This window comes from Solanum pennellii, chromosome 3 (genome assembly GCF_001406875.1).
Source record: "Solanum pennellii chromosome 3, SPENNV200".
In the NCBI taxonomy this organism is placed as follows: Eukaryota; Viridiplantae; Streptophyta; class Magnoliopsida; order Solanales; family Solanaceae; genus Solanum; species Solanum pennellii.
In genome coordinates this window covers 54,348,755-54,373,555 of record NC_028639.1, presented here as the reverse complement: position 1 = coordinate 54,373,555, position 24,801 = coordinate 54,348,755, and the positions used below count along the sequence as shown (strand labels likewise).

The 24,801-nt window shown below is 33.1% G+C and overlaps 2 protein-coding genes, 1 long non-coding RNA gene, 5 other non-coding genes and 1 pseudogene across 10 annotated transcripts; 3 read left to right on the top strand and 6 right to left on the bottom strand.

Annotated features, from left to right (window-relative positions):
• Positions 1 to 473: 473 nt before the first annotated feature.
• On the top strand, positions 474 to 11,584 carry LOC107014593 (soluble starch synthase 1, chloroplastic/amyloplastic). Of its 3 annotated transcripts, none has more exons than XM_015214564.2 (16): positions 474 to 630; positions 777 to 1,075; positions 2,234 to 2,601; positions 2,995 to 3,072; positions 3,169 to 3,293; positions 4,050 to 4,131; positions 5,194 to 5,367; positions 5,593 to 5,674; positions 5,932 to 6,023; positions 8,871 to 8,933; positions 9,017 to 9,106; positions 9,710 to 9,834; positions 9,923 to 10,031; positions 10,114 to 10,169; positions 10,686 to 10,725; positions 11,074 to 11,584. In XM_015214564.2, the coding sequence occupies exons 2-16, from the start codon at positions 793 to 795 to the stop codon at positions 11,230 to 11,232; spliced, it is 1,926 nt and encodes a 641-aa protein (XP_015070050.1). In that variant the 5' UTR covers positions 474 to 630; positions 777 to 792; the 3' UTR covers positions 11,233 to 11,584. The 3 variants fall into 3 exon arrangements, with proteins under 3 accessions (XP_015070050.1, XP_015070051.1, XP_015070049.1); XM_015214565.2 differs by having other exon boundaries at positions 487 to 630; positions 780 to 1,075; XM_015214563.2 differs by lacking the exon at positions 474 to 630 and having other exon boundaries at positions 644 to 1,075.
• A 709-nt stretch (positions 11,585 to 12,293) lies between these two features.
• Positions 12,294 to 12,444, top strand: LOC114076604. The gene has a single exon (XR_003577662.1). It is a non-coding gene; the product is annotated as a U4 spliceosomal RNA (small nuclear RNA).
• Positions 12,445 to 13,660: 1,216 nt separating this feature from the next.
• Positions 13,661 to 15,135, top strand: LOC107015238 (phytolongin Phyl2.1). Its single transcript, XM_015215442.2, has one exon. The coding sequence runs from the start codon at positions 13,940 to 13,942 to the stop codon at positions 14,729 to 14,731; it is 792 nt and encodes a 263-aa protein (XP_015070928.1). The 5' UTR covers positions 13,661 to 13,939; the 3' UTR covers positions 14,732 to 15,135.
• A 1,070-nt stretch (positions 15,136 to 16,205) lies between these two features.
• Positions 16,206 to 16,401, bottom strand: LOC114076599. The gene has a single exon (XR_003577659.1). It is a non-coding gene; the product is annotated as a U2 spliceosomal RNA (small nuclear RNA).
• Positions 16,402 to 18,097: 1,696 nt separating this feature from the next.
• On the bottom strand, positions 18,098 to 18,293 carry LOC114076597. Its single transcript, XR_003577657.1, has one exon. It is a non-coding gene; the product is annotated as a U2 spliceosomal RNA (small nuclear RNA).
• Positions 18,294 to 20,290: 1,997 nt separating this feature from the next.
• Positions 20,291 to 20,486, bottom strand: LOC114076598. Its single transcript, XR_003577658.1, has one exon. It is a non-coding gene; the product is annotated as a U2 spliceosomal RNA (small nuclear RNA).
• A 1,845-nt stretch (positions 20,487 to 22,331) lies between these two features.
• Positions 22,332 to 22,967, bottom strand: LOC114076356. The gene is made up of 2 exons (XR_003577197.1): positions 22,846 to 22,967; positions 22,332 to 22,404 (listed from the first exon to the last, which is right to left on the bottom strand). It is a non-coding gene; the product is annotated as an uncharacterized LOC114076356 (long non-coding RNA).
• LOC114076600 lies at positions 22,335 to 22,529 on the bottom strand. The gene has a single exon (XR_003577660.1). It is a non-coding gene; the product is annotated as a U2 spliceosomal RNA (small nuclear RNA).
• Positions 22,786 to 22,971, bottom strand: LOC114076601 (annotated as a pseudogene).
• Positions 22,972 to 24,801: the final 1,830 nt, after the last annotated feature.

Sequence of the window (24,801 nt, the reverse complement as noted above, 5' to 3'; positions counted from 1 at the left end):
ACTCTAGATGCACCGGATCAAACTATGGTCACGTTCGTTTGTATCAATGATACCAACGAGCCTTTTATACTTTCAATAGAGACACTATTAGTTATATTTAGTTTCTTCCCATTTTTCAATATATATATATGATATGATATTTCCACCGATGCACATTGACCTCACTTGTACACTTGAATTCGCAGTCTAAAATTCTTGAGACTCTTAACGATATATGGACCAAAAAGAAAAAAGAAATAACTTTGTATCTCAAAAATAAAAAAATAATTAAAATATAGATCTCTGATTTAATTTCGACTTTAGAATACTAATAAACTACGATATCAAGAAAAAGGAAAAAGGCAATAGCCGCACGTAATATTATAATTCACTAAAATTCATATGAGATATTAGTTTATTCTTCTTTTAGAATTATCATCCTACATTATAATATTTTATATTGTTTATGCTAAAATAGTGCTAAATTTTCACGGGATATTTACACGGGCCCGTGATAGTGGAATCCCCACTTGTGGCTCTGCAAGATTTTTCGCGCTAACTGTCCATTTACATATTCCCAAACAAAACAGAACTCTTCCAAATACTAAAATGATGTCGTTTTGAGTAATGTATCCATCCACCTCTTCTTAGGTACTTGTGTTCTTCATCAGATCCTATACTAGTACTATAGTATAGTTAGAATAATATAGAATGAGTGTTTCATTTTCGCTTTTTTTCACTTTTTCAGATTTTCTATATTGAAAGATTTTGTCTTTACATGGTTCTTGATTTTACAGCAGGTGTCAATACCAAATGGGGTCTCTTCGAACACCCACAAATCTTAGCAATAAGTCATGTTTATGTGTGTCAGGGAGAGTTGTGAAGGGTTTGAGGGTAGAAAGACAAGTGGGATTGGGATTTTCTTGGTTGTTGAAGGGACGAAGAAACAGAAAGGTTCAATCTTTGTGTGTTACAAGTAGTGTTTCAGATGGTTCATCAATTGCTGAAAATAAGAAAGTGTCAGAAGGGCTTCTTTTGGGTCCTGAGAGAGATGGTTCCGGCTCTGTTGTTGGTTTTCAATTGATTCCACATTCTGGTACTGCCCCTTTTTGTTTTCTTGAGTTCGAAGTTAACATTCACTATTTTTTTTTTTAAATTTGTATTTGAACGGTTGTCAAGTTGCTCCAATTAGTGAAAAATCTGTTTTTTAAGATGTCATAATTCATAGTTCCCTATTTGATTGTACAATGCCCCATGTAGCTAATTTTAGTAACAACCTCAACTTCTACGAATAATGGATGGTTATTGGAAGCTTTGCTCAATGGATAGAGCTACACTGTATTTTGTAGTTTGTCAAATGCGCATTCGCTCTTCTGATGGTTAAAGTGATCATATGACTTTGTTTACGGCTTTATGCTGATGTTTGTATCTGATGAAGGTGAACAGGGGCTGGGAACACTTAGCTTGCTAATTACACTATATGAGCTCTGTTCCTAGTGTTCAGGGATGATGTTAGAATTCAACTATATGGTTATGGTTAATACCTATTGCTTAAACTTTTGGATCAGTGTCTCTCATAGTAATTGGATTTTTAGAGGGTAAGCATGATATCTGAGAGTTAGATGAGTTGGTGTTCAATATGACAGAAAGAATGCTTGCCTATTTGATGTTTGTGGTGACGCTCAGTGCGAGGTTCTGGAACTTTACTTAATTGACTAGTTAATTTATCATCCAAAAAAAAGTACTCAACCAGCTTCTTGTTTTAGTGGATTTCCACTCTGTGATACTGATGTTTGTTAGTGCTTGCATGCTTCAAACTTGTGTATAATTGTTGATTCTATTGCTGGTGAAAGACTTATCATGCTGCAGCTAGAATAGGTTGCGATTGGTGGAAAATAGGGGGTGTCTGGTCAAGAAATTAGGTTTAGACTGGAATGGGATCATGAGCTTGACAGGACTCATGACATTGCCTTTGTATGTGTCCATTTATCTTTTGGTAGTTTTTCTCCGTGTCCATTGTATGAAGCTGAAGATGGTGTTTTTTAAAAATATATAAGATAAATTTATATGAAGAAACACCCCGAGTTTAAACTCATTTACTGAACTTATTTAGTCTCGTCACTAATTGTTTATACACCTGATGTATTTCTGTGCCAAAATATGTAACGTAGGGCTTACAGTCTAGGTTTTGAAGGAACTTCCTTTTTCTAGTTTTGCCTTAAAAGAAAATGAAAATGGTGCACACTCAATTCAGTTGCAGGTGATGCAACAATGGTAGAATCTCATGATATTGTAGCCAATGATAGAGATGACTTGAGTGAGGATGCTGAGGAGATGGAGGAAACTCCAATCAAGTTAACTTTCAATATCATTTTTGTTACTGCTGAAGCAGCTCCATATTCTAAGACTGGTGGATTAGGAGATGTTTGTGGCTCTTTGCCAATGGCACTGGCTGCTCGGGGTCATCGTGTAATGGTCGTTTCACCTAGGTATTTGAATGGAGGTCCTTCAGATGAAAAATATGCCAATGCTGTTGACCTTGATGTGCGGGCCACGGTCCATTGCTTTGGTGATGCACAGGAAGTAGCCTTCTACCATGAATACAGGGCAGGTGTTGATTGGGTAAGAGCATTTTGCGTACATTTTCTTTTCCCATACTTATTTTTTAATTATTCTTTTTGGATAAAGTACTTGGTGGTATATTCTTCAGTTTTATTTTTGCTCCTCTCTCGCCCCTCTAATGATTAACTGGCTGCATCAACCGAAGGACTATCTGACTGAAGGATGATGTTTGCAAACTTCTTAAATTTCACTTTTGTTATTTGGAGATCAACTTGACTGACTCGAGGAGGATTTCAAACAACTTAAAGCCAACTATGGTTGTTAGGATGTCAGCCTACTTTATCAATGATAAAATTAGTTGTATATGTCTGTTTTTCAATTCAATAGATATGTTTCTTCTTAAGTACATAGTTATGATTTAGTAGTAAAGAAGTACACTGCTCTTGTTATCAGGTATTTGTGGACCACTCTTCTTACCGCAGACCTGGAACGCCATATGGTGATATTTATGGTGCATTTGGTGATAATCAGGTAATATATTACTCTTTTTCATGCATGATGATCACATCTCTATATGGTTTAATGTGATGGCTAGTGATAATATTTCCTTATCTTTTTGGTAAGCAGTTTCGCTTCACTTTGCTTTCTCACGCAGCATGTGAAGCGCCATTGGTTCTTCCACTGGGAGGGTTCACTTATGGAGAGAAGTGCTTGTTTCTCGCTAATGATTGGCATGCTTCCCTGGTTCCTTTGTATGTTAACAAAATATTCTGACTTATTTATATTTTTGATGTACCTTATTTTGATCTTTAACTGAACACAGAGCATCTCAATGCTTCTTTTGCTTGTGACATTCTGAACATTCTTACAATAACACTTTTTAGAGAAGTTCCTTACAAGGGTGTAGTCTGTAGATGTATAGCTATACATGAAAAAATGAAGATATAGATTCATAATGCATTGCACAATAGTGCTTGTGTGTCAGTATTGCAGATGTTGTTATCAATTTTATGTTGCACTTTCTGTAGTTGCTTAATCTTATATTAGTTCTATCTTACCTTTCATCACAAAGTTCTTTAGGCTTTTGATAAAGTATAAGGTAATGTATAAATACACTTCTCTGAAAAATAGAAGAAAAAGAAAAATCATAGTACATTAGTATTCATCAGTTCTGTGAAAATTGAAATGCTTTCATGTTTAGGTATTCATATTGTGAGGAAGCTGGTTACTATGATTGACTGTTATTTGATTGTTCTGCTTATTTTTTAAGGTCCGGACTTGAGTGATTGGTTATTATATGGTCCTCTAGTGAGAATTTTATACACACTATCATGTAACTATGCCAGTCACATTACATAAAAAGTAGCCTTGGAAACAGCTTCCCTCCATTCACCTGCAGCACCTAACGTGCTGCTAAATAGCTTAATTCTGGCTGTCTGTGCTTTTGACTACTTTTAACCAGTTTATGATAGTATCCTTTCGCTGATCTTCAAGTGTTCGCAATGCAGACTTTTAGCAGCCAAGTATCGTCCTTATGGTGTTTACAAGGATGCTCGTAGTATTGTCGCAATACACAACATTGCACATCAGGTACTTTCCTAGTTTACTTCTTCCTGTTTCTATGACATTGTGTTCTGACTACCAGTAAGTTTTGCATCTGTTTAATGTCTCCTAGACTCCACTGTATTTGAAAGTATAATGACTCTAAGTAATAGGCTTATATTGTCTGGTCAGACTGTAAGATCCTCATGGTTTTTCTTTCTGAGCCACTTGATTCTTAGTCATCACAATGTCAGTATTGTTGGCTTGAATTTGATGTCTTTAATCACTCTACTCGTTCACTTCCTGAATCTGTAAGTGAATCTACTTGAACATGGGATAAACTCTCTGTTCACAAAGTTGTGATTTGATTTAAGATTCTCAATTTCTGGGAAGTGGTTGCTCCAGGAAGGCAGGAATATAAATGTATCTCATTCGGTGGATATGTCATGTTTGGAACTCTAAGCTTCTGTTTGATTAACAATTTCAAGATGCTTTCCATATGGAGGAAAGTTAAAGGAGAAAATGAACATTCTCCCGGGTGATTGTAAATTGGCTTTAGATTATCAGTTCCTTCTTTAAAAAGACCTCAGGGCTGGGGGTGTGGTTGACCTTATGGATGCCTTTTGACATTAAGATCATATTGGTTTCTAACTGCATGAGATGTAAATTTTGCATGTAAATGTGTTTGCTCGATACATCCGTCCTATTTACGTTTATAGGATCAAAATGAGTGGGAATTTCCAAATGAATCAGTTGGTCTAGAAACTAACCAAATGACCATGATGGATGGTTTCTCTGTTATACTAAGAGACCCCAACTCCAGTTTGTATCCATCAAGGGTAGTAGCAGCCTAATCTTGTTAGGTCAGTTTGATATTTTTGGATTTATTCTGATTGGTTTAGAAGTAGGAGTTGGTAGATTATGAGAAGTGGATCCATATTCCATATTTCTGGTCGTATTGCTTGTTGGTAATTAATCATTATTTGTGTGATTGAATAGTCCTGTCTGCAATTCAAGTTATGCATTGGCATGTATTGAAGTAATCTGCATCTTGAGTTTATCAGTATTTGACATGGTCATAGATCGTCTCTTGTTTGATATTTTGCATAGGGAGTGGAGCCTGCAGCAACCTACAATAATTTGGGATTGCCTCCTCAATGGTATGGAGCACTTGAATGGATATTTCCCACATGGGCAAGGGCCCATGCGCTTGACACTGGTGAAACAGTGAACGTTTTGAAAGGGGCAATCTCAGTTGCTGATCGGATACTGACAGTTAGCCAGGTCAATACAGAAATTTCCACTTCTGTATACTATTCGAAGAATATTCAGAAGCATATAACTGATTATGGTTCATAAATTTCTATTTCGTCGTGAGATAATCTACATGACATCATGATAAATTGTTGAGCATTGTTATTGAGTGTATAAAAATATCGCATTAGTCCTCTCTTCCTATTTTCTTTTTGTAGTTACTTGTCCTTTTCTAAATTTTTGTTTTGGTGGCAGGGATACTCATGGGAAATAACAACTCCTGAAGGGGGATATGGGCTACATGAGCTGTTGAGCAGTAGACAGTCAGTTCTTAATGGTACGTCTGTTAGATGATTTCTTATGAGCGATTTCTGATATTCTTCTTTTCCTCTTACGCGAATTGTAATTTGATAAGATATATGTTGATTGACGAAGCTTATGGACCAGCGTTAGCTTCATTTCTAGTTGATTCCTAACTTTTGTTAAAAGTCATGACCAGAGCCAACGCTAATTGTATTAATGACCTTCATTATGCATTTCCGTTGTCCCTAAACTTTAGAAATTACTAGTTAATCTATCTCTACTTTTATGCAGGAATTACTAATGGAATAGATGTTAATGATTGGAACCCGTCGACAGATGAGCATATTGCTTCGCATTACTCCATCAATGACCTCTCCGGAAAGGTAATTAAGCTTTCTCAGTTTCACAATTTTGCAACTTAAGTGGTAAAGTGCACCTAGAGAAAAGAGCTATTAGCCTATTTGGCCAATCTTCCAGAAATTTCTTATTTTTGGAAAGTGTTTTTTATTAGAAGTACTTTAGGAGAATAGTAGTTTGTATTTGGCTAATCAATTTGAAGAAAGCCTTTGTGTTATAAAATAAGTAGCTAACAAACTAATATTAATAAACTAAAATAAGAACAAACAAAGAGAGATTATAATAATATATTCCAAATTTTCTTATTACCTTTGTGAAGAACATAATGGCTATTTATAGCCAATAGGAGAATATAAACTAAACACTTGGCCATTGATAAGCTATCCATTTGGCCAAGTGGTTACACCTCAAACATGGATGACCCCACATGTCATCATTTTAATAAAGCAAATGATGACTCTTAAAGGATGGCCACATGGCATCCATTTGGTTTTACAACATTTCCCCTTGGATGTCTATGTAAATGAAAAATTGAAAACAAATACACATAGACATTCACAATACATTTTATTTGCTGCCTCATTAAAAACTTTTCTAGGAAAACCCAGTGGGACAAAACCTAGACTAAGGAAAAAAGAGTGCAACACGTATTTCACTCCCCCTGATAAAGATCACGATTCAGATGCTTAAGTCTTCGCATTCCAATCTTTTGTACCATCTTTTCAAGAGTTTAGGTCGGTAAAGATTTGGTGAATAAATCTACTGGATTATCACTTGAACGAATTTGTTGTATATCAATATCACCGTTCTTCTGGAGATCATGTATAAAGAATAATTTCGGTGAATATGTTTCGTTCTATCTCCTTTTATGAAGCCTCCTCTTAATTGAGCTATGCATGCATCATTGTCTTCAAAGAGCACTCACTGTGGGTACCTTGACATCACTAGTCCCTTTTAGATATCGCAATATATGTTTAACTCTATTCCAATGTCTTCGTGTAGGAGAAGAACTAAATCTTGCTAATAAATTAACAGAAAATGCTATATCAAGTCTCGTAGAATTAGCAAGATACATAAGTGCGGCAATTGCAATAAGATAAGGTAATTCAGGACCAACAGGTTCCTTATTCTCTTCTTGAGGTCGGAATGGATCTTTACTCACTTCAAGTGATCGTACAATCATTTGGAGTACTTAATAGATGTGCTTTGTCCATGTAAAATTGTTTCAAGATTTTCTTAGTATAGGAAAATTGATGGATGAAGATCCCGTCTGCTAAATGTTCAATTTGTAGACCAAGACAACGTGTTGTCTTTCCAATGTCTTTCATCTCAAATTCTTTCTTTAGATATTCAATTGTCTTTTGGACCTATTCTAGAGTTCCAACGAGATTGATGTCATCAACATAACCTGCAAGAATAACAAACCCTTATATTGTTTTCTTAATAAAAATGCAAGGACAGATAACATCATTTATATAATTTTGTTTTATCAAATACTCATTGAGGCGATTATACCACATGCGCCCTGATTGTTTTAAGCCGTATAATGACTTTTGTAATCTGATTGAACACATTTTCCGAGGTTTTGAACTATATGCTTCAGACATTTTAAGTCCTTCTGGAATTTTCATATAAATTTCATTATCGAGTGAACCGTAAAGATAAGCTGTAATCACATCAATTAGATGTATATCAAGATTTTTATGAACTGCTAAACTGGTGAGATATCGAAAAGTCATTGCATCCATAACTGGTGAATACGTTTCTTCATAGTCGACACCAGGTCGTTGAGAGAATCCTTGCGCAACAAGGCGTGCCTTGTATCTTACAATTTCATTTCTCTCGTTTCGTTTCGCACAAAAACCCATTTATAGCCAACTAATTTTACACCATTTAGGGTTTGGACTACATGTCCAAAAACCTCATATTTAGCAAGTGAGTCTAATTCTGATTGAATTGCCTTTTGCCATTTTGGCTAATCACATCTTCGTCGACATCTTTCGACAGATAAGGGTTCAAGATCCTCACTGTCTTGCATAATGTTATGTGCAACATTATATGCGAAAACATTATCAACTATGATTTTCGATCGATCTAAATTTATCTCATCACCCGTAGAACTTATTGAAAGTTCTTCATTCACTTGAGTCTCGAGTTCACTGATCTCTTCATGAATATCAGGATTAATCAGATCTTGAATCTCTTCGTGAGATTCTTTTGTAGTGTCATTTTTCGTACTCCTTTTTCTAGGATTTTTATCCTTTTAGTCTAGGTTTTGTCCTACTGGGTTTTCCTAGAGAAGTTTTTAATGAGGCAGCAAGTAAAATATATTGTGAATGTCTATGTATATTTGTTTTCAATTTTTCATTTACATAGACATCCAAGGGGGAGTGTTGTAAACTATATGGATGCCATGTGGGCCATCCTTTAAGAGTCATCATTTGCTTTATTAATATGATGACATGTGGAGTCATCCATGTTTGAGGTGTAACCACTTGGCCAAATGGATAGCTTATCAATGGCCAAATGTTTTGTTTATATTCTCATATTGGCTATAAATAGCCATTGTGTTCTTCACAAAGGAATAAGAAGAAAAGTTTGGAATATAATATTATACTCTCTTTTTTTGTTCTTAGTTTTGATTTAGTTTATTAATATAAGTTTGTTAGTTAGTTATTTTATAACAAGAGAGAGTATAATTATATATTCCAAATTTTTCTTATTACCTTTGTGAAGAACAGAGTGGCTATTCATAGCATTTACCTACTTTTCATGTTTATTCTACGTGCAGTTGTGTGCAAACTCTCTTTTATCTGTTCTCTACATACCACTGCTCAAATTGTCTCAGCTAACTTTCCAATTAATTTATACAGGCTCAGTGCAAGACTGATCTGCAAAAGGAACTGGGCCTTCCAATTCGACCCGATTGTCCGCTGGTGAGAGTTTCGTTGACTTCTTTGAATTGTGAAGAAAATTTCTTCCCTCTCTAACCAGAAAATGTGAAACTCCAATAATGCAGATTGGATTTATTGGAAGGCTGGACTACCAGAAAGGTGTTGACATAATCCTGTCAGCAATTCCAGAACTTATGCAGAATGATGTCCAATTTGTACGACTCTCCACCCACATCTTCTTTTAAAGATGATTATTGATGCAGCATTTTTGAGTCTGATCGAAAAACATTGGAAGATCCTAGTCTTTCGTCTTTCCAATAGTTCATAACTGTATTCACCTTTTGGCTTGGTTGATTGAAATTTCTTTCCTTGAGATTGTTTATGACAATTATGTTTTCCCTTCTTGTTTTACTATGCACCTTGGATTTACAATTCTCTTCCTTCATGCCCCCTTGCTTAGTAAAATTGATGACCAAACCTTTTACGTGGTGTGTTCTAATTGAAATTTCATTATACAGTTCATCATACAGTTTATCGAGAGATTTTCGAAAAGGTAACTGAAAATTTTGAACTCCAACTAGGTAGTGAGAACTTATGAAATGGGTAGGGAACCAGAATTCTAAGTTCAGGTTATCTTTATAAGAGTTATCCTATTATGTTCATCACCTCATGAAAAATTGTTTTTTTTGAATGTTGCAAATTATATTATTGTATTCAGGAGTAATTCTGGAGCATATGTTTGTTCATCCTATTTTTCTAGGACAAGTGTTCTGCAGAGTGTTTTTTTAGTTGAGTTTACTTATCTATTCCCTGTTCAGGTAATGCTTGGATCTGGTGAGAAACAATATGAAGACTGGATGAGACATACAGAGAATCTTTTTAAAGACAAATTTCGTGCTTGGGTCGGATTTAATGTTCCAGTTTCTCATAGGATAACAGCAGGGTAATTCTGAATTTCAGACGGTCTGATGATGGATTTAAATGCTTACTGAATATTTATTAGGCTGACTTATTCATGTTGCGTTGTGCAGATGTGACATACTACTGATGCCCTCAAGATTCGAACCGTGTGGCCTAAACCAATTGTATGCAATGAGATATGGCACCATACCTGTTGTTCATAGCACTGGGGGCCTAAGAGTGAGTTGTTTTTTTTCATATATAGAAATGACTTTTCAAATGAAAAAGCTCATGCCCTTAACTTTCTCTTCCTTATCTTTAGGACACAGTGAAGGATTTTAATCCATATGCTCAAGAAGGAAAAGGTGAAGGTACCGGGTATGTGTCTTTTCTTTGAAATGCTGTTGATTTTGTAACTGTATATGTAATTTCTGTGCGAGCTCAGGTATCTTGCTTATACTAGAATCACATTACTCAACTAGCCTCTCCTGCTTCTTCATTTTTAAGGCTAGATTGTCCTTCTTGAACGGAATTATATGGAGACTAAGAATGTTAAGCTCGATAGCTTTGGACTTGCTGTGGGCTGCAAATTCACTATACCAAATTACCAACTTTTCTCCCTTGAATTTAAGTAGGGTTGTTAATGTCCATATAAAGAGGTTAATTATCTAGTTGGAGTTAGAAGTATATATGTTACTATTGTCAATTATTAGGCTCTTATCCTTCTTGGAGCTTGGTTCTTATTATTAAATACATAAATGGAAAACTGTAATCGTAACATTACCAATAAGAGATGCACAAATATTTTCCATTCCTGTTGCTGAATTTTATTCACTTGTGCCAACTTTCCGTTGATAGAATCTAATTGATGTTTCTATTTATGAAAATTAACAGGTGGACATTTTCGCCTCTAACGAGTGAAAAGTTGCTTGATGTAAGTATCCCCATTATCGATGGATGGTTTCAAATGTTTGTCAAATTATTCCTGATGTGGTTCTTGTTTTTACCTACTCATTTTAACATAGAAATGCATGTTGTTTATTCTGTTTCCTTGTTCGTTTCGTTATGTATATGTTCTGTACAAGCAGTCACTGATTTGTTAGTTTGTGTTTTCTTGTTTGGTTGGGGCTAAACCGAGACATCTAATGCTCATTGAGCATTTAGATGGGAGGAGAGTGTTTGAAGTCGTTTCATCATTGATACCAGTTGAATACAGATGGAGATATCGTTTTTTTTTTTTGGTACCATAACGTAGTTTTACTGTTATTTCCACTGCTTGCAGACACTGAAGCTGGCGATTGGAACTTATGCAGAACATAAGTCATCTTGGGAGGGATTGATGAAGAGAGGTATGGGACGGGACTATTCCTGGGAAAATGCAGCCATTCAATACGAGCAAGTCTTCACCTGGGCGTTTATGGATCCTCCATATGTCAGATGATTTATCAAGAAAGAAATGCAAATGAGATACATCATTAAAACTATTCGCGGAGCTTTTGATGCTATTAGCTACTGTCATTGGACGCGGAATGTTTGTGGTTTTTTCTGATTCAGAGAGATCAAGTTAGTTCCAAAGACATGTAAGCCTGTTTGTGAGGGAGTAAAACCAAAAAGGAACACCAAGAACTGGCTCATTTGAGAGAAGAGTGGAAACATGTAAAAAAAAAAAGAATTTTGAGTTTAAGGTCAATTGATTATTTGTTCTCATTTTTTTTTTAAAAAAAAACAATATTTAAAATTGATCATGATTGATTAGCTTGAGTTAATGGCTTCATAAAGCATGTTTATATTGACAGTTGAGATACTTTTATTATTCAAATTGAACATGATTAGCTTGAGGAGATACTGTTCTGTTTAGAAATTAGAATTATTTTCGAATTTTTAATTTTAGTTAGATACAATAATTGAACATGTTAATTAATTAATAAACTCATTTTTTTTTAGGTGGGTGTAGTTTAAATATAATTTCATTTCATGTTAGGTTTTGTACATAAAAAAAAAAGTAAGTGTTAGGTTTTGGGAATAATGACTCATGGCCACTTCAAAGGGCCACTATTTTCCTATGTTAATCAGCGAATAGAATTTGATTTTTAAGCGCTAATATAATGACATAAAAAAGCTTATATCGAGTGAATTAAATTAATTTTTATATGGAGTGAAAACACAAAAAAAAATAAAAAAATTATTGATTTTACGGAGGGGTGAGTTGTATGATTATGGTGAAGTACCCCAGTGACCCATTTATCTTTGTACTTTTTGCTCATCATAAAGAAACAATATAAAATTGTAAAAGTAAAAGAGCCATACAAATCCCAATCCCAATAGAAGGTTAGTGAGACGTAAGTGGACACATGGGGAGGCCAAGTGAAACTCTAAAAAAATTATATATAATATAGAATTGTCTGTTGGTGTCGGTTGCTTTTGTCCCACATCGACAGAAGCGATAGAGAAGGAAGTAGAGGATGATTATAAAATTGGGAGGAGGGTGATTGGAACAAAACTATCTTTGCGCTTGGGGCAATGACGCAGCTAGTGAGGTTCTACCGAGGCGCGTCTATTGCTGGTTGAAAACTATTTCCAAACCCCCTCTTCGGCCTCGGTTCTGCCTTGGCCGTCGAGAATTTTTGAAAGGGCTTCCCTAACGGGTACAGCCCTACAAATCTAGTTCAATTTTTTTTTATTATATATACAGAATTTAATTTGACTTATTCTTTTAGGAATTTTAGATTAATTATCAATTTAATTCTTAAGTTCAAAAAATTTAGATATTTAAAATTATAATAAAACTAGCATATGTTGCAATTTTCAACTTTTTATACAAATACGTGATTGACTGCTTGATAGATTAATAAAATATCTATAAGTATAATTTTTAAGTAATCAAACAATTTCTCTATTTAATAAAAAAATTAATTTCTTGCGCATATTATAAAATGGAATACAAAGAATATAGTTAAGGAAACATATAATTTTTTTTCTTAAGAAATTTTTAAAAATTGCTAATCGACTCAAACGGATAGAAAGTCAACAAAAAATAATACGAAGTTATGTTATATTTGACTCAATTTGATTAAAATATTAAAAACATCATCCCAATTAATTTTATTTGCTCAATGAACATTTTGGTTTACACCAACATGAATTATGACAATTTTTTGTCTTTTAACTCAAAATTTTATGTTTGAATTCGATATATGCTTTCACTTAAATTTGTTGTATCAATATATACAAGTTTCATCGGCTACAATCACAATCATCGAACATAATTATAATAAATCGTCGAACACAATTACAATAAGATGGTATGTATTCTCTCAATTTTATTACGTGGTTCTAGTATGAATCTGAGGTTTTAATTGATTCATAGGGTCTTAACAAGAGAATTTCTATCAATAATAAAGAAAACAAATAATAAAAGCCATATTCCACAAATTCTATAAAGAAATAGGGAACAAGAGAATTCAAGAGGCCCATAAGTATCAAAATAAAGTTAAAGACGACTGCGCCAACTTGATATTTTTGTATTATCGCCACAAAGAAGAGCTTTCGGATTTTTCAGAGAAGATGGGATCAGAACCAACGCAAATAATCGCATTAGATGCAATACGATAAATTATATGCGCACCACTTAATAGGTTATACTCTTATACAGTAAATTGCTTGAAGCACTCAAAAGAAGTAATAATTTTTGAAATTGAATTAAAAAAGAGTTCTTTTTTTTTAAACGAAGGGAGTAATAATGTTGGGTAGCAATTAGTTTTGGGAGTAAAAATACAAATTGAAATAAAAAACTACCAAAAGATATTTTTTAAAAAGATTTTAGTGTAATTCCATCTCTTTTTTTTTTCTGAATAAATCTAATCCCTTATTTGTGGAATAAATAAAAGTTTGATTACAGATTGTTCTCTCTCCATCTCTCTCTCTCCATGGCCGAGAGAACAATCCCTGTTTTTTCCTTTTCTCCCAAACCCTAACTCTCTCCTTCATCAAGAATCTTCCAATCAAATCTCTATCTTTGATTTTCTATCTTTTTCATATTTTTTTTGGTTACAGATTTCATTACATTTTCTTCAATCAGATTTCTGATTGATGAATCTTTCAAATCTGGTTGAGATTTGGATGTTTGTTTCATTTGGATGATTTAAACGATGATTGCAGATCCGAATTTGGTTTACTACTCTTGTGTTGCCAAAGGAACAACTATCCTTGCTGAGATCAATTCAAAAGATGCCGATCTTGGATCCCTAGCTTTGAAATGCCTTGAAAAGACTCCTCCTTTGCATGCCTTCTTCTCTCATACTATCCGAAACAGGACATACACGTTCCTGATTGAAAACCCATATGTGTTTTTCGCCATATTCGATGAAAAAATTGACAAATCAGATGGTCTTGCGTTTCTCAAAGGGGTTGAAGAGGCGTTTCGTGGAGTAATTGAGAGATCTTCTGGGAAGAAGCGTTTGGATAAATTGAATTCGCATTGTTTTCAGGGAGAGTTGAATCCTGTTTTTCATCAGCTGTTGGATTCAAATTTTGGTGTGGATGAGGGTTCTAATTCCCCGAGGAGTGAGCTGGATCATGGACGAAGCACGAGTTTGGATTCTGTTAAAGGGAAGAAAATTGGGTCAATGCCATTGCTTGCTGATGCTGCGAGTAGTTTGAAGCTAAAAAAGAAGAGGCTTTTCGGTCAGTTTAAGAAGAGGAATGATGAGATGTGTGAGAAGAGAGTTGATGTTTCGGATGATGGGATCAGATTGAGCAGAGATTTTTCAGTTACTATGCAAAAGAATGGATTGATTCATGGAGAAGGAGGGCATCAAAAAGCTAAGAAAGTTTGGAAGAAACAAGTTTGGGTTGTCTTGTCATTGGATTTAATAGTCTGCACCATTTTGTTCATAGTTTGGTTGTGTGTTTGCAGGGGCTTCAAATGCATCGATGCTTGATTGAAATTTGATACTACTTGTGTTGTGTGTTTTTGCATCTATCGCTACGAATAGATGTTTTCCACTGAAAGATGATTAAATTACTTCATGTGTTCACCGTTGTCACTCGAGCTACTTCTGTCAAATTTGAAGTCTTTTTCTCAGTATGGGGTCGATTTGATATGTTTCTAAGCAACTTTTTATTAATGTGATGTTTTTAAGTTGTGCATTCTGTGGATATTATGACATATGCAAACTTTTCTTTTTAAGATATTTGTGTTATCTTTGCAGATAACCACTATAAATTGTACGATACTTTGCTGGTAAAAAAGGGGAATTGATTTCTTTCTTTCCATGTAATCTATGTATTAACTTTCATCTGTACCCAAAGATAATGACAACCAGGATTTGATCTATTATTTGAAGTGTTGTTCCATTTGTGTGAATGTTGAAGCATTGTTTCTACAGTGAACTTTGTAAAATTCGTTGAAAGTAACCTGTAGTTTTGACTTTCCCATTTATGTTGCATCAAAGGGAAAACAAAATGTGAATGAATTTGGAACGGCAGAACTTTGCATGAAGCAGACGTTTTCTGTGATTGAGAGGCTGCTCTTGTTTGTTGCTTCTTTCTTTTGCAGATTCAATAGTAGCGATTGGACGTGTGATTGTGTAATGTTATGGTGCTTTTTGAAGCTTCTAAATACGATGATCTCCAGCTTTTTTGGAGTTTAGAACAACGAGCACATGATGATGGTATGTGCAATTTGTGGAGGTTTCAGTTTTCTACTATTTGAATGTACTGTCCTTTTGATTTAACAAAAGAGTGCAAACTGCATATGCATTATACAGTAGTTTATCAAGCAATATTTGATTATACAATCGAAATTAGAATCTGATACAATGGTTGCCTTGCACTTTTGGGCCTTGTTGAGTTATTAGGGATAGTTTGCATTCTTGCTATTTGATCGGAGTCGGTCCATAAAAGTGTTTTCTACAGCAAGTCACAATTTGTTTGTAGGATAGGATATGGCTCTCCTCTTGATAGTTTGATGATGTGATTCAAGATTGTTATTGCTATAAATTCCTCTTTGCTACTGCCATGCTGGAGAGATCAATTCTCAAATGGTCTCTCATTCAACTTGGATTATCTTTCTGTACTATGAAAACAGATGCCAAAGTCTCAAAACTGTTGATACTTTAACATGTATTGTTGGCTTCAAGTTTTCTCAAAACTATGCTCATATACTTCTACTACCTTCTCGCTGCACATTTATTCTGATACCTGCTTGGTATATTATCTTAAGTGGTTTCTCATACTCTCAGCAGAGATAATGGACAGTTTAACTTAAATTCATAAACTTAAAATGTTGGATATCTCTATTGACCTTGCCAAGCATATATATTATTCTAAAGGATAATTTGGTGAGATGGCCAGACCTAAGCACAACTTTGGACCACATTGGGCCTCGAAAGCTAGAATTTCTGAACTGATTTGGTGGGGCACGCCAGGCCTGTGCAATAGTGCAACGCATGGGCGACACTTGAGAGCCCAGGTAGCAAGCTACCTTAACGGATTCTCCCCCTTAAAAAATTGAGTTAATATCATGTGAATCGATGACTCACATATCAGATATTAAACTGATAAGAACAGATACTACACTTGATCTTAGCCAAAAGGCCGAGAAAGGTATGCTTTGAATTGTGGCCAGTTTGGAATTTTATAGTAGCCTACAAATTCCTTGTTATACACTCTGTGTAATGATGTGGGAGTCTTGGACAAACGCACCACAAATACTAGAAAAGTAAATTTCTTTTTTGAATGTAGTATATTTGAAATAGAAACAGGGTTTAGAACCGTTTATTTCAAGTGTTTGTACATCAAAATAGTTTTAAGAACTTACGTATGCCAAAGTAATAAAAATTTGCTAAAAAGTCATCTGTTAGAAATCCTTACTTATGACTATTGGCTTATAAGCCCATTCAGATATGGTGTTCTTTTCACCCTCTCGAGCAAGCTGTTCAACATTCTGAATTTTAATTACGTTTCTTAGAGTTTCTCTTGATATGGTGTCTATTATCACTAAAGGTTATGTTGAGATGAATAAAATATTTGGTCTTGAGTTTAATTCGTGAGTATAGAAAAATTAATTCTTATAAGGTGTACTTCTCCCTTTAATGTGTCTTGTGTAACATGAATTTGGATTAATCGAAATTGAGAAACAAAAAATATCCATGGTTATCATAGATTTTTTTTTTGCATAAACTTTTTCCACTTTCCTGTAGTTGAGTTGAATAAAGCATTAAGAGAAGTTAAAATTTTAGAATAAAACACCTTAAGGTAATGAGAAAGAGTCTTTGTTTAATTCTTGGTGAACACTACATGTTGCTCGTGGGAGATAGTAGAAATTTCATGAAATTAGTCGAAGTGTGCGTAAACTAACACAAACATCATGATTATCAAAGAAAAAGAATCATGATAAAGTGTTCCAACTAAATTCGAAAATGAATGTTACCCTACCCCGCGCATATAAATAAAGTAGCAAAACCTAGAAAAGTTATTGAATGGTTTAATACCATAACATTGCCCAAGTCCAACACTAGCTCCTAAATCTGATTTAACCAAATTTGGTGCATGTTGTTTCCTCCAATATTGGTCCTATACAGAGAGTGAGTGCTGGAAATTGATTGATGGCTAAGTACTGAAAAACGAATGAAAAAAAAAAAAGTTAATAAACCACAAGAAAATATCACACAATGTATAATATGTGACACGAGTATCTGTCACAAATTCGGTTTTTGTGACTTACTTTATCATTGGGATTAGATGTGACCTGAAGCACTTGAAGCTTATTAAATACATGATCTTAAATATTTTGCGGAAAAATATTACTATTATATCTTATTAAAATTATTTATTAGGTATGTATAATAGATGTCGAATCCCCTCCCACTATATTAGTTCGTATGTTTACATATCAAATTTTGAATTTCCTCATTAAACTTTCTGGCTCTGCCATTGCTTTCGTCCACTATCGTTTGTCATGATTTCTATTTTTAAAGTCAAACTGTAAGAACTTCGACTAAAATTTTAAATTGTGTTTTTTTCATCATATATTGATATGCAAAAATTTGCAGTTTATAGTATTTTTCATATAATTTTTTAATATATAATTTTTTTATTTAAAATATCGAATTAAAGTTATCTAATTTAACTTTGTTATCTAATTTAACTTTGAAAATTAATCAAATTGAAAACTAAGATTAAAGATAATTGAAGTTTTCTTCCAAGTTTGTTGTTATCACTCTTTTACAAGTTTATTCTTTAATTTTACATAAGCAATTTGTGCCTTTACTGGACTGTAATAGCAAAACGTTACGACTGATTTGGTGGGGTGCACCAGGCCCGTGCAGTAGTGCAACGCATGGACGACACTTGAGAACCCAGATAGCAAGCTATCTTAACGGATTCTCCCCCTTAAAAAATTGAGTTAATATCGTGTGAATCAATGACTCACATATCAGATATTAAACTGATAAGAACAGATACTACACTTGATCTTAGCCAAAAGGCCGAGAAAGGTATGCTTTGAATTGTGGCCTGTCTGAAATTTTATAGTACCCAACAGATTCCTTGTTATACACTCTGTGTGATGATGTGGGAGTCCTAAACAAACAAACCACATATACTAGAAAAGTATATTTATTTTAGTTATTTGAAATAGGAACATGCTTAGAACAAGTTTAGCTCGACTTATTTTAAGCTTGACAAAAATAAGCTGAAACTCATCGGTAAGAAATCGTTACTATGACTATTGGCTTATAATAATGTCTGTTATCACAAAAGGTTATGGTGAGATGGATAAAATATATTCTATGATCTTGAGTTTGAACCTTGAGTAAAGAAAAATTAATTCTTATGAGGTATACTTCTTCCTTTAATGTGTGTTACATATCATGAATTTGGATTAATTGAACTTTAATATAGATGCAAAATCGAATGAGAAACAGAAAATATCCATGGTTATCATAGTTTGTTTTTTTTGTTTTTTTTTGCATGAACTTTTCCCACTTCCCTATAGTTAAGTTGAATTAAGCATAAGAGAAGTAAAGATTTTAGAATAAAACACTTTAAAGTCAAGACGAAGAGCCTTTGACTAATTCTTGGTAAACAGATAGTAGAAATTTTATGAAATTAGTTGAAGTGTGCGTAAACTGACACATTCATCATAATTATCAAAAGAAAAAAATTATGATAAAGAGTCCCAACTAAACTCGAAAATGGATGTTATACTCTATGACCCATATAAATGATGTACCAAAACCTTGCTAAGTTTTTGAATCGTTTAACAATTAATTAACAATTAATTAATACCATAACATTGCTTAAGTCCAACACTAACTCCTAGATCTGATTTAACCAAATCTGGTGCATGTTGTTTACTCCTATATTGGTCCAACACAGAGAGAGAGAGTGCTGGAAATTGATTGATGGCTAAGTATTAGGATTAGATATGACATGAAACACTTTGAAGCTTATTAAAGACATGATCTTAAATATATAAGAAAATACAGAGGTTTGAAGATTAAGGTAAAAGATTAGTAGATAATTAAATTATCTAGTTTCTTTTCTAGTTTGTTGTTATCACTCTTATGAGTTTATACTTTTACTGTTTACATATTATTTCCTTTACCTTGTATATCATATTATTTATTGTTACTGTTTTCTTTTTCATTGTTTTCAATATGATTTTTTTTGTTATTGTAAATTATAATTGCTTTCACCTATTTGTCCTATGTATTACTTGAGTCGAACATTTATTGATAACAATCTATTTGTTGGGTTTATAACACTATTTACCTTCGTAAAATAGGACTAAGGTTATGTACGTGTTATCCTTCCAAACTTCACTAATTGTGATTTGTGAGACTGTTGAAAAGGGTAAAAAGCATACATTGCATATTTAAGACCATTGGTCTTTAAAGTTGATCTCATTAGTTGCCATCAGTCGTTAAACCTATAGATGTCCTAGTCCCTATAGTCGAATAACAAGTTATTATAAGAACTCACAAACTTCAAATTCTGAATCTACCTATTATTATCCCCCAAACATTGTTCCGTTGTAATTGGACCCTCTTACAGGGTAAATGACCTTGCCAAGCATAGCATCTGCACATCATAGACATTATATCTGCAAAATTTTGAAGTGCGAAAATATTATCTTTTTTAGGAGTAGAAATAAATGAACTTTTCATAGACAAAGGGCGCATTGTGATTACTGAATTTACATATCTGAGGAGATTTTAGTTCCATCCTTAATTGTAGAGATTTAGATACGTTATCTATTTAGATGTATCAAAACTCAAATTAATGTTTTAACCCTCTTTGGTCCGAAAGAAATTGACTATAACTCAAATTGTTGTTTTACCATTTTAGATCCAATAGAACTTTGAATATGACAAATTGTACAAGAACTCAAACAGATATTACATGAACTCACTATTTACAGTACAATATCAAGACATAAAATTAAGTAGATGAGCAATTTGGGGCAGCAATAGCTAAACTTTACGATTGATTTGGTGGGGTGCGCCAGGCCCGTGCAATAGTGCAACGCATGGACGACACTTGAGAGCCTAGATAGCAAGCTACCTTGACGGACTCTCCCCCTTAAAAAATTGAGTTAATATCGTGTGAATCAATGATTCACATATCAGATATTAAACTGATAAGAACAGATACTACACTTGATCTTAGCCAAAAGGCCGAGAAAGGTATGCTTTGAATTGTGGCCAGTTTGGAATTTTATAGTAGCCTACAAATTCCTTGTAATACACTCTGTGTAATGATGTGGGAGTCTTGGACAAACTCACTGCATTTTTTCACGTGTACTTATTATTTGAAAGAAAAACATATGTAGCGCCTATTATTTAGATTGACTTATTATAGATGTTTCAAGTATTTTTATACCGTTTGGAGTAAATATATTTATATATATATTCATGGACATTTGTTATAATCTTATTTATGGCATGAGTTTGTCCCGAGGACAAGCAGATGCATTTTCAAGTTCAAATGATCCTTAATGCGAGAAAAATCAAATTTACCGTTTTCGCGTACTATAATTCATGCATTTTTGGTGATACATGATCTCGACTTAATTAATGGCGTGAATTGATCCCGAGGGACAAACAGAGACGTTTTCAATTTCAAACAAATCTCAATGCAGGAATATGTAGATATAAAGATTGTAATATACAACAGATACCAAAGTCCCAAAACAAGTGATACTTTGTAACACTTTTTAAATTTCGCATCAAGATTTTATTTGGCTTCAAGTTCCCAAAACTATGCTCATATATCATTCAGATACCTGCTTGGTATAATCTTAAATGGTTTCCCAAAACAAGTCTCAACGTAGGAATACGTAGCTTGACTTATTTTAAGCTGACACTCATTGGTAAGAAATTCTTACGACTATTGGCTTATAAGCCCCATCAAATAGGCTCTTATTATATTCTTTTCCATCTCTCGGGCAAGTTGTTCAACATTCTGAATTTTAATTGCATTTCTTAGAGTGTCTCCTGATATGGTGTATTTATTATCATAAAAGGTTATGGTTCCGCTATCTCGACTTTGAACCTAGAGTAAAGAAAAATTAATTCTTATGGGGTGTACTTCTCCCTTAATGTGTCTTGCGTAGTATGAATTTGGATTAATTGAGCTTTAATGCAGATGTTCCTTAGATCTGATTTAACCAAATTTGGTTCATGATGTTTCCTCCTATATTGGTCCTACAGAACCAAAATAAGCCACAAAAATATAAAAGTAACCAAAATAAGCCATTATTTTAGTAAGTAACTAAAATAAGCTTAGTGGAAGAAAAAGTTCCACTATATCCAATAATTTAAACGTTTTCCGTTAGTTTCATAACGTTTATTTTTAATATATAACGAAACTTTTTCTTACACTTTATAAAGTGGAGTTTTTTCTTCCACTTTATAAAGTGGAACTTTTTATTCCATTTTATAAAGTGAAACTTTTTATTCCACTTTATAAAGTGGAACTACACTTTATAAGAAGAATATTTTTCACGTCTTGAAGAAGCTTTTTCAGTATTGTCATATAAATTATATTGATTTGATATGTCATTAAAACGGAAAAAATAGTCCATTATGTATTTTTATTATTTTATTCTGAAAAATCTATTTAAGGACGTTTATACATAGTCGATAGCACCTACAACATAAAGTCTTCTATATTTGTTCATTTCAATCTAAAAAAAATATCTTCTACACCTAAAGTTACTTTTATATTTTTATGGCTTATTTTGGTTCCCAACTCTAATTGATTGATGGCTAAGTACCGAAAACGAATGAAAAAAATAAATTGATAACACAATGTATAATATGTGACACAAGAATTTGTCACATTTCATTCACAAATTCAGGTTTTATGACTTACTTTATAATTAGGATTTTATACGTGACATTTGAACCTTATTAAAGACATGATCTTTGAATATATAGAGGAAAATATCAAGATTGAAGATTAAGATTAAAGATTAAATCAAAAGCAATTTGAGCTTTTACGGGTCGCAATAACTAAAATTTCTGGACTGAATTTGTGGGGTGCGCCAGGCCCGTGCAATAGTGCAACGCATGGGCGACGCTTGAGAGCCTAGATAGCAAGCTACCTTGACAGACTCTCCCCCTTAAAAAATTGAGTTAATATCGTGTGAATCGATGACTCACATATCAGATATTAAACTGATAAGAACAGATACTACACTTGATCTTNCACAAACACAATGCTAAATATCCAATAAATGTCCGATATCATAAATTTATTTTATCAATTTATAAATGAATGGGTATAAACAGTACGATTATAATTTGATTATAGCCGAAAAATACCCTACTTCATTTTTATCACAAAGACAAGTAAATTTTGGAGAGTGAATTATATATAATGACGAATCGTTGACCGACTTTTTAAGGGTTCCAAATTACTATATAGATCAAAGCAAGTCAACAATACTTGAAATCTATGTTAGGAGGGAGCCTAAGATTAGTCAACAACGTTCTCCTTTATCAGTCGATGTTCATCCCTAATTAGAAAANAGATAGCAAGCTACCTTGACAGACTCTCCCCCTTAAAAAATTGAGTTAATATCGTGTGAATCGATGACTCACATATCAGATATTAAACTGATAAGAACAGATACTACACTTGATCTTAGCCAAAAGGCCGAGAAAGGTATGCTTTTGAAATGTGGCATGTCTGAAATTTTATAGTACCCAACAGATTCCTTGTTCTACATTCTGTGTAATGATGTGGGAGTTCTGGACAAAACGCATCACATTTCCTAGAAAATCACATTTATTATTTACATGAAGGAGTAGTTATTTGAAAGAAAAAGAGTTTGTTTAGATTGATTTATTTTAAATGTTTTAAATTATTTTTGTAGCGTTTGAAAGAAGATTAAAAATATTTTTAAACGCTTATTTTATGTCAGTAACAAATAAGTTGTGAGTTATATGTTAGAAATCTTTACTTATGATTTTTGGCTTATAAATTCGTTCAAACATGCTCTTATTGTGTTTTTTTTTTCCTTTCCTAAGCAAGCTGTTCGAAATTCTTAATTTTAGTTATATTCCTTAAGTGTCTCTCAGTATGATTTTTATTATTATGTGATAAGATGAATAAGATCTTTCTCGAGTTTGAATTCTGAGTATAGAAAAATTAATTCTTATAAGGTGCACTTCTCACTTTAATGAGTCTTATTGTAACATGAATTTAGATTAATCGAACTTTAATATTGATATGAAATAAATCAGAAACAAAAAAATATCCATGGTTATCATAGATTTTTTTTTTTTGTATAAAACTTTTCTCACATCCAATAGCTAAGTTGAATAAAGCATATGGAAGTTTAGATTTTAGAATAAAACACTTTAAAGTTATGAAAAGAAGTCTTTGATGATTTTCGGTGAATAGTACATGTTGTTGATAGGAAATGGGAGAAATTCTATGAAATTAGTTGAGGTTTACGTAAATTAACTCAAATATCATATGATTGTCAAAGAAAAAAAAATAAAAAAAAAATTTAATCCAACTAAATTCAGCAGTGAATATTATTCTACGGTCCATATCAAAGATGTATAAAAACCTAGATAAGTTTTTAAATCGCTTAATAATTAATACCATAATATTACTTAAGTCCAACATTAACTTCAAGATCTGATTTAACCAAATTTGGTGCATGTTGTTTCCTCCTAGATTGGTCCTACATTAAGAGAGTGGGTGATGGAAGTTGATTGATGGTTAAGTACTGAATATTAATGTAAACAATATGGCACAAAAAAAAGATCACAAGATATGTGACACAAGCACTTCTCTTATTAATTTATTCTTCGATATTAGTATTATATGTTATTTCCTAATTTACTTCAATCATTGTTTCAACATGACTTTTTCGCTACTGTAATTGTTGTATATATGGTGTTACTTGAGTTGAATATCCACCTTCATAAGCTAGGATAAATCGACATGCACACCACCCTTTCAAACCTCACTAATAATTATGAGATTCCAAACCTCACCGTCGAAAATTCACTAATATGAATTTTTTTTGACAAATTTATGTCTCCATCAAAATTAATTTTAGTAAAATTCAGATATCAAATATTTAAAAATGTAAGACTAGCTGATCTAGTACGCAATCTTACTAATTTCGAGAAAATTACGTGACATGTTATTTACATCAAATTAAATAATTTAATTTAAAAACTTTACAAATTAAAATGAGATCACATTTTTCTGAATTATATTTAAGTCATAAATAATTATTAGGCAATAATAGTACAATTTTTGTTTTATCCACAAGTATTTTGCTCAATAAAACAAAAATGTTTGCCCTAAGAATGAACACAATTAAAGCCTGTAAATTGCGTCTCATGGCCCAGTGGGCCAAATAACACTGACGGCCCAACGCCCTCACGTCAGTTTTTAATTTTTGTCCTTTAAAGTAAATAAAAAACTATAAAATTATGAATCATAAATTTATATTTTTACATCATAATATATTTGT

Coding starts and splice junctions, on each gene's coding strand:
- LOC107014593 (XM_015214564.2), top strand. CDS start 793: ATGGGGTCTCTTCGAACACCCACAAATCTTAGCAATAAGTCATGTTTA. Junction 6,024..8,870: donor TCAATGACCTCTCCGGAAAG/GTAATTAAGCTT, acceptor TAATTTATACAG/GCTCAGTGCAAGACTGATCT. Junction 10,170..10,685: donor GGAAAAGGTGAAGGTACCGG/GTATGTGTCTTT, acceptor GAAAATTAACAG/GTGGACATTTTCGCCTCTAA.
- LOC107015238 (XM_015215442.2), top strand. CDS start 13,940: ATGATTGCAGATCCGAATTTGGTTTACTACTCTTGTGTTGCCAAAGGA.